The following is a 12,536-nucleotide window of genomic DNA, read 5'->3' as shown; positions in this document are numbered from 1 at the left end:
TCCACATATCAAGTCTTATGTACATACAAAACATTTGGTCAAAATCCCATCCTGCAAACTGTTCCACTGCATCTTTTAATTAGTTCTTCTGCCACACTGATAATAAATTTGCCTAATTTATTTCTTTGTGAAAATCAACTCCTTAGTTTATTGCATGCATCACTTCTTAGGATTGATCTGTTACAAACCATTTTATTTTCTGCTATGCACAAATTCTGGTTATGAACACTGATCTCTGAAACAACTCTCCCAATTTGTGGTCATTCCCACAAATCGGTTTTGCGGCATGCCTAGCAGCCTGGAAAATAGGCCATGTCTGGAAAAGTACGGAGAAAAAAAGGAGATGATGAAATATATTTGTATTTCCATATTTTTAACCAGCCCCATTGCCTAAAAGTATCTGTTCCGTCTGTCCGTCCGTCTCCCCCTCCCGCCCACCCAAAACTCCAATATACAGAACTTAATAATCGTGACCATTTGATTTTCCACATACTATTATAGACCTAAGTGTTGGACCTTTGAAAATCCTCACTGTTATCTTTATCAGGGCTTGGAGATGAATTCTGGGACAACTGTGTTGTACCCTCTGAATGTGCAGCAGAGGTAGTCTCACAGGCATTTTAAGGTTTTTGGTACTAATGTTGAATAAAAAGATTACCCTGTTATGAGATTGTTGCCTGCTTTTCTTTGTGCTGACCAAACACCGGCAGCAAAATGCCTCCCAGGTAGCATTTTTAAAAAGCCTCCTTTTGTTGAGGAGGAGTCAGACGGGCGGCAACTATGTGGTGGACTAGAACGACATGTTCTGTTTGCGTCACTTCTCCTATAAATGTCAGTGAACTGTGACTGCCTCCACTTGCAGGTCAGATGAGCTTAAGCATTATTCAGTACTACGACTACTCCGTATGTGCACAATGCATTGACGTTACAGCAATAATAACTCAACTGTTAAGGCGTCAGAAATGCTATAGCAAACACCAAGCCTGATACTTTCTCACTTATTCCGCAACACATATTATTAATTAGGTCACATACTATATGTGAGCAAAACAAACTGGGTAAAAGGGGGATTCATGTTTCAATGTCAAGAGTTTCTTCTGGAGATGCTGTCCTTGTTGTCCTACAGTGATTATCGTCATTGCTAATATCTTTGGGTTAGTTCACCCCAACACCATTTTGCGCAAACCTACTTCTGTGATATAAGTGTGAAAAAAAACATGCACCTAGCAATAATACCAGTTTCTTTTTCCTTATAATTAATTGTTTTGACTGATTAGGGAGACAGTGAGCCAGAAATGATTAAATCTCACCTACAAATTTATTTCATTTCCGTACATGTGATATTACATCTTTTTTTATTTTACTGTGTGGTTCTGTTGGGGTTGGTTCATTTCCTTTTGGGAGTAATGAAATATTTTCAATTGACTTAGCTTTTAAAACATGACTACAGCATCAAATCACAGCAAAATATATCTTATGACATTTTTGCCATGTGATGTCAAACGTTTTTGCCTTCATCAACTTTTAGTTTAGTTATAATCTAGAGTCCAAAACTTCTTTGTTTTTAAATCCACAAAATGACAATGACACAGACTTTCGACCTCCACCATTGCTTGGGGTGACAATCTGCCAATGAGAGAAAAATAATGGTTATCCCAATGGATGCTTGTTATTTTTCCCCTTTATAGGTCATATATGACTTTTTAAGGTATAACATTTAAATCAATCTCATACCAGCACAGCAATACATAGTTGCCAAGTGACTTTGGTATCAGCAAGTACATTTTGTATATTATATTCACAGGAAATGTATGTTTATGACCTTAATAATTATCCTTGACCAACAGTCAGGGATACTCTAGTATTTGCCAAAATCAACTAGTTCAACTCTGGATCAGAACTAAAGTAAATAGAAACAGTAAAGCATCAAAATACTCGTGAATGTTTTAGAATTCTGATGACTAACTTCACAATTTCTAAAAAAAAAAAAAAAAACTTGAAAATGAATAAACAAACTGCTACACTTGTACAAACTGATTTGTTAATCAGTGCCAAATGAAAGCAGGAACTGATGAAACAGATGGGTTCAAAATGAGAGTATAAATTGACGAAAATTGACAATTTACCGGGTGAAAAACTTTATTTTGACCATTTTCTCAAACAAACAACAAAAGAAAAGATTGTATTTAATTTTTATTTACCTTGATTTTTGGATGTTATCTCAAGACTCCCAGCTTAGAGTCTCCAGACCTAAGGAGAGGTCCTGATCACCACCTTGAAAACCACACTGTAGTTTACAAATATTTGAATCAACTCAAGTTACTTTTTAGAAGCTTATCTGTTGAGACGAAATTAGATTCATAACTTGTCGCAGACATAAATCAATTTGGGTTAGAAAACTAGAAACCTTTAACATGCTCTGATAACTAATGATCAAAGTCTTTTGTTTCCTAAGACAAACCTCTGACAAAAAGCTCTCAGAGGCTCAGTGAAGTTCCAGCTTTGTAATATGATAGGATGCCATATGTGCAGCAAGTCCGGTTGTAAAATTTCCTCAGAGCTAAAAATGCCACACTCAACTGGAAGCCATTGGGAACAATGACAACTCAGCCCTGACATGCTAAGCCACATAGAATCAGCCAATGGCCACTGAGGAACAACTTTCAAAAGGCCTTCAGGCCTCAAAACTTCATTTTACCTCAAGAGCAGCTCAAGAATAGCAGAATTTGTGGGTTTCCATGGTTGAGCAGCGAGATCCAAGCCTTACAAATGCAATGCAACTAGATGCAGTCATTTAAAAAATGCTTCGACTGAAGTGGAGACATGTTTTATGGAGAGACAAAGCACGACTCTCTGTCTGACAATCCATTGGATAAGTTGGGGGTTTGGGAGTTGGCAGGAAAGCAACACTTGACACAATGGAGTCAGGAAAGTTGAGTACAGAGGGGATTGTGGTGGCCCCTTAGTTTCAGGGAGTCTTCATGCTTCGGCATACAAGTAAATGTTTGGATTTTGGTGTTGAGGAACTGGTCTGCTCCGAACCCTGGACTCAACTTGACAGAGCACCGTAGAGATGAATCAGATTGGAGACAGCCATCTCATCCAACATCTGTCACTCTCCTTACAAATATTCTCATGAAAGGATGGTCAAGTGTTCAGTCTGTGTTGCCTAAACCATATTCTGCTCATTTTACCAATTCATGTGAAATCTGGGATTGTTCCCCTGTTGTACAGCAACTCTAACCCCAGCAACGTAGGGAAACCAGATCCCCTAATACTGCTTCAAAGTTGCCAGGAAAGAAAATGTGTGTTGCAAATGTTTCTCTGTGTTTTGTAGACAAACATTTGCGAATTGCATGTGCCTTATTTCAAACATGATTATTCAGATTACCCAAACATGTAGAGCTTTGGTTTGTGGTCATCAGCTCCAGGTTCACCCATCTATTTTTCAACCCATTAAAGTTGGATCAATCACAGCTTAAGCAAGAGATGCTCTGTCTTCGCTCAAATGATAGACACCTTCAGTCTAACTCCGTGTCTGCGTTAAACATGGAGTTAGACTGTCTAAGATGCGCAATATGTGCGGATATTGCGCAATCAAACATTCTGGAGGTATGTTTTGTGCACCGGTAAGCATAAAACGAGCTCGATTAAAACAATAAAAATAAAAGAATCATTCTCCAAATGTCAAACATAGTCTAATTTGCTTTGTATTCAAGCTGCCTCGCCTTACTGTATTTAACAGGCAGTGATGGGATCCTCCTGCGAGCTTCTCAGATGTCAAAGCACCATCGCTCAACCAGGGGTTTTCTCGCGCATGCGCACGGGCATAGAACTATCTCATCGGGAAGAAGGAGAAAAAAAAAGAAAAAAAAAGAAAAAAGAAAAGAAGTTCACACACAAAGCCACGCCTGCGCGGTGCGCCTCTCATTTACAAGCGAAGTTGCTGCATCTTTTTAGGAAGCTACATGCTTTCTTTCGACACCCAAAGGTCGCGTGGTGTCAGGGACGCGCCTAGTCACGGGAACAGAACCGGAGCGCGTTCGCGAGGAGAGTGCAAGCTCGCGCCGCTTAACAGTGAGGAGAGTATCAAACAGCGTGCAGGGGGATCCAGCCTAATGGTGTACATTGGGTCACAACGACCAGTCAATGATTTGCGGCAAGCAGGCTACGGTCCTTTTCTCGCCCGGCTTTTATTCTGCAGATCTTTAGTATTTTGCACGGGGAGAAACTGACACAGCAAACTCATCTGTATGATCGGGGAGCAGGAGCACACAGTATGGTCCGGGAAACCAGACATTTATGGGTGGGAAATTTACCCGAAAATGTACGAGAGGAGAAAATTATTGAGCACTTCAAACGGTGAGTACGAATATTGTTAGGATATGTGTACATTTTTGGGGGGTTATTTTCATTATTATTGTTATTATTATTATTATTATTATTATTATTACGCACGCCCAGCATCTCTTAGTCTGTGCTGTGAGATATTTGTAAGCGAAGTCGGGATGAAGCTGGAGGTTTCCCCCTGTAGCGAAGTCCCATTTGGCAACTGTGCTGTCAGCTCCCTGCGTTTTCAGCGGAGACTCATCCACTCGGCTCGCAGACATATGGCCACAGCCACTCCACTTATTGCCTGCTATAACTTGCCTCCCCTTCACGTTGGACTGGGTGCACGTTTCCATCAGGCTACAGGCTGACTTCGGTGCAAGCCCACCTTTGCTCCCGATCACCGCAAAGGGAAGACACAGTAAGGCAATGTAAACAAACCCCAGCCTTCCCGGAGGGGGGCTGGAGAGCAATGCATTTCACAGCCTGGATCTTGGTGGTTCTGATGTTTGGGCTTGACTTAGTCTATCTCAGACATTGTTTCCCAACCAGACATTTTTTATTATTATTGTTTTTTTTTATTTTTTTGCACAAAGTGTTCTGGATTACCACTGTAAATCTTTCGGAGTCCACAGTATCCGTCTACAACCCCCCCCGCAGCCCCCCCTCACCCTTCCTCGCGAGCCCCCCTCTCCCCAGAAGTGACGCGCAGTTCACGCCGCAGCTTTGTTGCACCCAGCCCGGCTGTGGCTGAGCGGTGATGCCGTGCCGCTGATGTGCAGCGCTGGAGCACACAGTCTGTGGCAGGCTACTTGTGTTTACTTTCGTGCGCAGAAAAAAAATGGTCGTCTCCCCCACCCCCCCCCCTCCTCTTCGTTCGCCTCTCCCCCTCCCATGAAAACCGCGTTTCTTCCCCGCTGCTGCTGACTTGCACAGTCCGCAGGGTGTTGCGACTCAAACCAAATCAGATCCACATTTTCTTAAATTAGCCCGTTATTCTTCTTCTCGCTGCAATGTTCGGCTTCAAAGCGGATGAGAAACACCTATCAAGCATTTATCAACGTTTTAGCTCTTTGTTGTCTCATTCTGGACTGAATAATAATAAATAATAATAATAATAATAATAATAATAATAATAATAATAATAATAATTTGGGGCTGAGTGGTTCTGTGGGATATCGCAGTCTGTCTGCGCATTCGCTTCTCTTTTCGGGGCTGTCAAGGAAATAGCCCCGCTCCTCCGTGCATATGTTGGAAACCAGACAGCTCAAAAAAAAAAGAAAAAAAAGAAAGAAAGAAAGAAAGAAAAGAAAGAAACTAAGCGTCGCGTTTCGTTTTCACTTCACAGACGCCGCCATATCAGATGAAAGCCATAAAAACGTCGACATATGGGCTAACCTAAACAACAACAAAAAAAAAGGGGGAGGAAAAAAAAGAGAAACAATGTACCAAAACACTGATGCAAAAATGCATCATTCCTATCAATTCAATACAATAACCTGCTGCTGTCGATGGCTTTTGTTTTCGTACTGGTTTGATGCAGTGAGGGGACAGAAAAGGAGAAGCTTTATGTCTGATTCATGCTGCTCCGCAGACCGCGCTGTAATGGGCTTCCTCTCTATATGCCGTTTTATTTACATAATCCCTTGATATGATGTGCGTAATGATATGGTTTTTTGGGGGGGGGGGTCGGTAAGGGGGTAGAGGGGGATGGTGGTGACTGGCAGGCTGGTACTGCAGCCACAGAGTGTGGTGGGGAAAACGGGGCTGGCGAGTCATTTTCAGCGAGCCTGTGTCTCAGCCCCTGCGTTAACCCAGAGGTAGTCGGGGTATGCAGGTGCATGACAGCCCAGTGTGTGATAGAAGTCATTGAAGATGGGGGACGGCAGAATGAGTAAGCAGTGTGAAAACCTTTTCTAAAATGGCGTCGGGGGCTGTTCGGTGTTTGGGAATCTGGATGCCAATAAATTTAGAGGTACCCTATGAGCACTTGCAGTCAAACAGCAAAAACGCGCTTGTGATTACTCCAGTCCAAAAAAGAGACACAAATCGTTGTAACTGCTTGGGCTTGTAAATTTTATAGGTTTGATATTTGAATGACAACTATGAATTTGTCATTCACAGTTTTATTAAAGGCAAGTCGTGGAATAGATGCTGTTCTGAGTATATTCTTTAGGCATGGTCCGGATACCAGTGTTAAGGCGTATCGCGGTTTTTAAAATGTTATAGCTACAAAGCCACAAAATAATTCCAAAAAACAAACAAACAAACAAACAAACCATTACAACCTTTACAAACGTTAAAGTCATTTTATTAAGGAGTCAGAAAAATAGTCTCCAGAATTTTCTCTGACTATATGGAGTATAAAGCTGTTCTACCTTTCTCTTGCCTATTGCGGCACATTGCCATCAGCTGGCTTAAAGAAGACTTGTGTAATTTTCTCTCATGAGAAAGCGAAATTTAGATGTTTGGAAAATGTTCTGCTAAGTTAGTGTAGGGAAGTAATGAGTGGCATTGAATAAGCAGTCAATTGTAGGCTTGCTACTCAAGTCGCGATAACTACAGCTAGCTACAGGTAGCTGTAGTTGGCCCATTGCGACACAAGTTGCGACTGTAGCAAGAACACGTAGAAATGACAGCAATTTGATTTTTTTATAGTTAATATCTTTTGTGGCGTCTTCCAGCCACAAAAACACAAAAGTTAATATCTTTTGTGGTGTCTTCCAACAGCACAAATACACATTAGTTAGTACTGGAAGCTTTTAAGCTAATGGGCAGTTCGAGAGAGGCAGAGACCAAAGTGAAATGCTACCACCTTAAAACAACTCCAGTCTCAAAATAATTATTGTGGTTTATGCAAAGTGTATTTTCTGAACCTTTAACCTATCAATAGTTTTGCACTGGGCAGTCGTTGACACAAAAGTTGATGATTATTTACTCTAGAATAGCAGATAGGAAGTAGTGTACCACTAATGGTCTTCCTGTGTGAAACGCATCTAGAACTCAGTGTTTTTGTTCAGAGTTGTACTCTGATATAAAAATAAAGTGGTGTAAAAAGACTAAAATATTGTAGCTTAGAGTACCAGTAATAAAGCAATAGTAGTATTAGGGAGTTGAGACTCTGGTAACACTTATGTTCTATTTTCAGACCAAATATTTTATACAGGACGAATATTGGTGGGGCACCAGCTTCTACCTCCATTTGCTGTGTAAATAATTGTCAGTTTCTTTGTAATAAACGTCCCAATGTTGGTGTGACAATAGCTTAAAGGCTCATAAAACAGTGTTTGCAAAAAAATCTATATGTCGTTTTGAGACTGGAAGGTGGTAGAAGTTTACTGCAAATAACCTTTAAGGTGTTGTGACCAATTCCTTTAAGATGTTACATCACTCCAAAATCAGCTAATTTTGATTATTACAAGTTGTGCAATGACAGAAATGTCTATAAACAGCTCAGACGTCTGCATTTTTTAAAATAAGAACACAATACACAACGCATTGAATTGTAGCTTGAACTTAGAACATTTTCTATTCAAGAAATGTAATTTCTTGAATAGAAATTTGTATTCAAAAGAACATGTCTGCCTGACATGTTCTTTTGTAATTTTTTCATGTCTGTGTGTTTATTAACATGCAGCGTTTCAAGGTTCAAGTCTAGTTGCTGGGTTACTGTTGCCTTGTAAGAACTAGAGACTGAGTGGAAAGCAAGAGTAACCAAACCACTGTACCTCCCCCAGCATCTCTCACACACACTTATTCCGATTTGGAGAATCACAAATAAACTGTAACAACTGAATATTTTTACACTGTAAGCAATAATGCATTTTCACTTGTAACCTTGATTTCTAACATGTTTTGATCACTTTTTCTTCCTCCCATCCCTACTCCCTCAGATATGGACGAGTGGAGAGCGTCAAGGTCCTGCCCAAGCGAGGCTCAGAGGGTGGAGTGGCAGCATTTGTGGATTTTGTGGACATTAAAAGTGCTCAAAAGGCTCACAATGCAATCAACAAGATGGGGGACAGAGACCTGCGCACAGATTACAATGAACCAGGAACAATTCCTAGTGCAGCGAGGGGGCTGGACGATAGTCTGTCCTTAGGCTCACGTGGCCGAGATGTGTCAGGGTTCACAAGGGCGACAGGGGGGGCCGTGTATGGGCCCCCCACGTCGCTTCACACCAGAGATGGACGCTATGAACGCAGGCTAGACGGGTAAGTGGAGAAAGTTCGTCCTCTGAAGACAGAGCGAACCGTGGTTTGTGGTAAACGCCTTTCCTCCGAGCATCTTTCCACCATCTATTCATTTACTTATTTAGAGGTACAGAGTAGAAATCATGTTTCAGAATGAAAACTGCTGAGGATAATCTCTAAAGTACCCCCAAAGAGTAGTCAGAGCTCCTGGATTCACACTCGGTGTTTTCCTAAATGAAAACGTGTCTGTACACGAGGTTCATCCGTCGGCTGTTATGAGCAGATAGGAGTTCAAACAGCTGCTGGGGATCAGGTTTGTTGTCTTGGTCATCTCTGTGAGTCGGAATGATCAAATGTGGAAAACACGGGGCAAAGATTGGATACCGCAAAATTTCCCAGGATTATTGGAAGTTACTGGAGAGAGGAAAAAAAAAAGAGAGAGAGAGGGAAGTAAAGAAAGAGGGAGAGAGAGTGGTCCAACGGCCATCCCTGGGATTCCTGTAAATGTGGAGCTACCTGCCCTGTTCAGTGGATTAATTTCACCCATCTTTTCTTCATGTAACAAATCAACCAAGACACCAGCACACATTACATGTATAAGAGCCCATTGTCTGGATTAGTCTGATTTGGTTTCTCACCTCATGGAGGTGCTCACTTCTCTCGTGGGTTGGAGTTATGTGGATACCCTACACAGGATATTTATTCCCTACTGCTGGATTAACAATGGCATGACACATGAAGAATGTGCCTTCGTCCGAAAGGTATGGTTTGCATTCTCCCTTTTTTTTTCCCATTTATTTGTGTACTTTTTTTTTGTTCGTTTAATTTTGGGATTATATCTAATCAGGGCATTACAAATTGAGCATTGGGAGACCTCTACTGATGAGTCAGCACAGTAGAGACAACAAAAACAAGTGAGCAAAAGACTTTTACTCCCCCCCCACACCAGATTTTTTTTGTGGAGTTTATTTTTATATTGCAAAAGTTAAGGATCAACTTGGACTACATTTGGATCATATAAATAAAGAGACATGCTGGAAGTAGTTTTGACTGGAGTGTTTAAATGCTGGTTCTATTGGAGAAAACCCATATCTCTCCTTTGTGGATTAACAGCTCCTCTTCTAACTGGAACTATAACTGAACCATGGATACAATTATTGAATCGGACAAAAGTAGTGGACTAAGCTTTACCTTTGGACCGCATTCGCAGAGGACTCAGCTTGAGATTGGAGAGCACACAAACTCTTAATTGTGAAAGAAATGGAAGATAGTCAAGAGACATAAACATCAAGGAGACTTTGAGTCGTTATTAGTGCTGCCAACCTGTGGAATGACAGTACTTTAATCTGGATTACATTTTTACCCCTTATTTACCCCCATAAACCTTCCCTGATGTGCAACAGGAGTTTGACTGCTTTATGGGATGTGGGCTTTATTACCACAGTGGATGTTAGGACTTCAAAAAACCAGAAGGCGATCATCACTGCAGACTCATCGACCAACCTTCTAAAGATGGACTTCTGGATTTAACTGGACTTAAAGTGAAACTGTGTTCATTTTTTCTTTTTCTTTTTTTTCTCCAGTGGATTTGTGAACTCAGACATATTCCAGCATTAAAAAGGAAACCCTGAATCGGATCACTGAAGGAATATTTGAACAAAACCGAACACTCCGGCTGGCCTGAAAATGAGGATTACGTTTTGAAATGTGAACATTTGTGCTTCAGAGTTTTTTTTTGTTTTTTTTTTGTTCCACCTCCACTCAACATTTTTTGCCATGTTTTTGCTCACAAAGTTCTATCTCCCTAAATTGTATTTGGAATTGTAGGTCAAGTTACCACTCTCTCAAAAGGTTGGTATGCCCTGCCCTGTGTATTTTAGCTGTCCTCTCTAACCCCCTAGTTTGATCCCCTGTCTCTCCATTTCCACACTAACCAAAGTAGCTGGTGCATAGATTTACTGCTTTTTGAAACATGTTACTCTACCTTGTATTATTCTCCTTTTTCTTCCTCTTCTTACTTTACCCCACCCTCAGTTCCTGGCCACCCACCCCCGGCTCTCTTGACTTTGACGGATTCTTAATCAATGCAGGTTTTGACGATACTCCATAAACAAACAAAAAAACATATAAACACAATTATGCAGATAAAGTCGCTTAAAAGGAAATGTCAAGAAGCAATTCACTTATTAGACTGATAATTAAAAGATTTTCAATTCCTAATGAATTAATTCAAAGTGATTTTCCGTCTCACAACTGCAAATCTTCCCTGAAAAAATGTAACTTTCTTTTTATTGCTTATTTTTTGAAACAGCTGTGTGGCAGAACATCGAGTCAATCCCAGAAACTCCCCCAGGATCTTATCCTTACAATTTAATGGCCAACATTTACGTCACAGAACCTTCTTTAAGCAAACACTCTCCGGTGATTAGGATCAGCTCTAAATTGGAAGTACTTCTGCATATCTACATGTTAAAATCAAGCTGTTCAAGGGCATAATATTACAGGGCAGTGTTAACCTAACGTACAACAGTTAATATATATATATATATATATATATATATATATATATATAAAAACAGCTTAATTATTCAAGAAAAAAACTGGTATCTATCTATCTATCTATCTATCTATCTATCTATCTATCTATCTATCTATCTATCTATCTATCTATCTATCTATCTATCTATCTATCTATCTATCTATCTATCTATCTATCTAATTTTGTTATCCTACACATAATGTTGAAAAAGATTCTTCTTTTGAAATTATTTTTATTGCGCTTCACCCGCATATTATTTTTCAACATTCTCTCCCACTGTTTTCCCCTTTGGTGCAGATTTTACGGTGTAGCATACGGTAATGTTGCAAGTCATCGAGCGCATCATCCATTTCAGTATCGAGCTCACCAAATTGTCAGTTTGATGGATTACACTGATTTGTAACCTGGATGAGCACAAAAGACACGCTCTCGTTTCAGCTGGTTTATTTCCAAATCCAATTTCAGGTGTTTCCTGAGAGAATACTATAACTGGCTTTACTTCACTACTAATATCAGAAAATCACATTACTGCAGATTATTATTTAGTATGTAAGAACAACAGTGTAGAGTTTGTCACTCTGTTTTTGTCATGACTATGCTTAGCCAGTAGCTAGGCGTAGCCGTTTCAAAAGATTCTGAATGCATTGTTGCTATATGACTGAGCCCACATATATAAGCCTCCTTTTTATCATGCAGCAGGAATGAATCCTCATGAATATGCTGCTCACGTAGAACCAAAACAGTTGATGTGCTTTGCATGCGCCCGAGTGGACTAATAATCACACACTGATGGAAATTCTGTCCAAAGGTGAAAAAGGGAAAAAAAAAAAAAATGAAATGAATTATTTTTAAAGCTCTATGAATAATGTAAAACCTGATATTTTTTTTCTTTTCTTTTTTTGACGTGAAAATGAAGGGTATCTGTTGAACACTGGGCCCGAGCCACCAAATTACCATTTTGGAGAGCATCTGGGGGTCAAGCTAATCCATCAATTTCACAGCAGACATCCTTGTGCCATACGTGCTATTCATGAATCCGCAACGCAGACGATCAAATCAAATAGACCGAAACAGAGCTCGCCCCCCTGACCCTCTTGTACTTCTTATGTATCGCGCCATGAAAAGACTCAGCGCTAGTCTCCTTATAACTCTGAACATCTAGGGCACGGTATAAAGTTTACACAGTGTTCTGCTCTTTTATGCAAGGCTTCTATTTATGATCCAAAATATTTTGTTTTCATTTTGCCCATATCAGCCCAAAGAGTTGTAATAAAGGGATTTGTGTTCTTAGTACAAAGGGGTCTATCAAAGTCCTCTCATCAGCGGCAGTAAAACAAAGGCGTCAGGTGCAAAGGCCAGGTTGAGCCCTCGCTAATCATTTACCAAAATCCCCCTTCAGGACATCGTATGGCGCCCGGTGACGCAGAGGAAGATGCTTGTGTAACAATATCATTAGAGAAATATATCAGCAGCCT

General features: G+C 40.4%; 1 protein-coding gene and 1 long non-coding RNA gene across 2 annotated transcripts in view; one reads left to right on the top strand and one right to left on the bottom strand.

Moving 5' to 3' along the window:
• Nucleotides 1-444: 444 nt before the first annotated feature.
• LOC103467029 (uncharacterized) lies at nt 445-3,910 on the bottom strand. The gene is made up of 3 exons (XR_534022.3): nt 3,734-3,910; nt 2,202-2,274; nt 445-1,626 (listed from the first exon to the last, which is right to left on the bottom strand). It is a non-coding gene; the product is annotated as an uncharacterized LOC103467029 (long non-coding RNA).
• Nucleotides 3,911-3,973: 63 nt separating this feature from the next.
• Nucleotides 3,974-12,536, top strand: part of spen (spen family transcriptional repressor) — a 29,229-nt gene continuing 20,666 nt past the window's right edge. The window contains exons 1-2 of the mRNA XM_008413071.3: nt 3,974-4,362; nt 8,223-8,543. Coding sequence (XP_008411293.2) covers nt 4,280-4,362; nt 8,223-8,543 — 404 coding nt within the window. The 5' untranslated portion in view covers nt 3,974-4,279. The remainder of the gene's footprint in view (nt 4,363-8,222; nt 8,544-12,536) is intronic.

The sequence above is a fragment of the Poecilia reticulata genome, chromosome 7, assembly GCF_904066995.2.
Source record: "Poecilia reticulata chromosome 7, P_reticulata-male-v2, whole genome shotgun sequence".
Lineage (NCBI taxonomy): Eukaryota > Metazoa > Chordata > Actinopteri > Cyprinodontiformes > Poeciliidae > Poecilia > Poecilia reticulata.
This window is presented reverse-complemented; position numbering and strand designations above follow the sequence as displayed.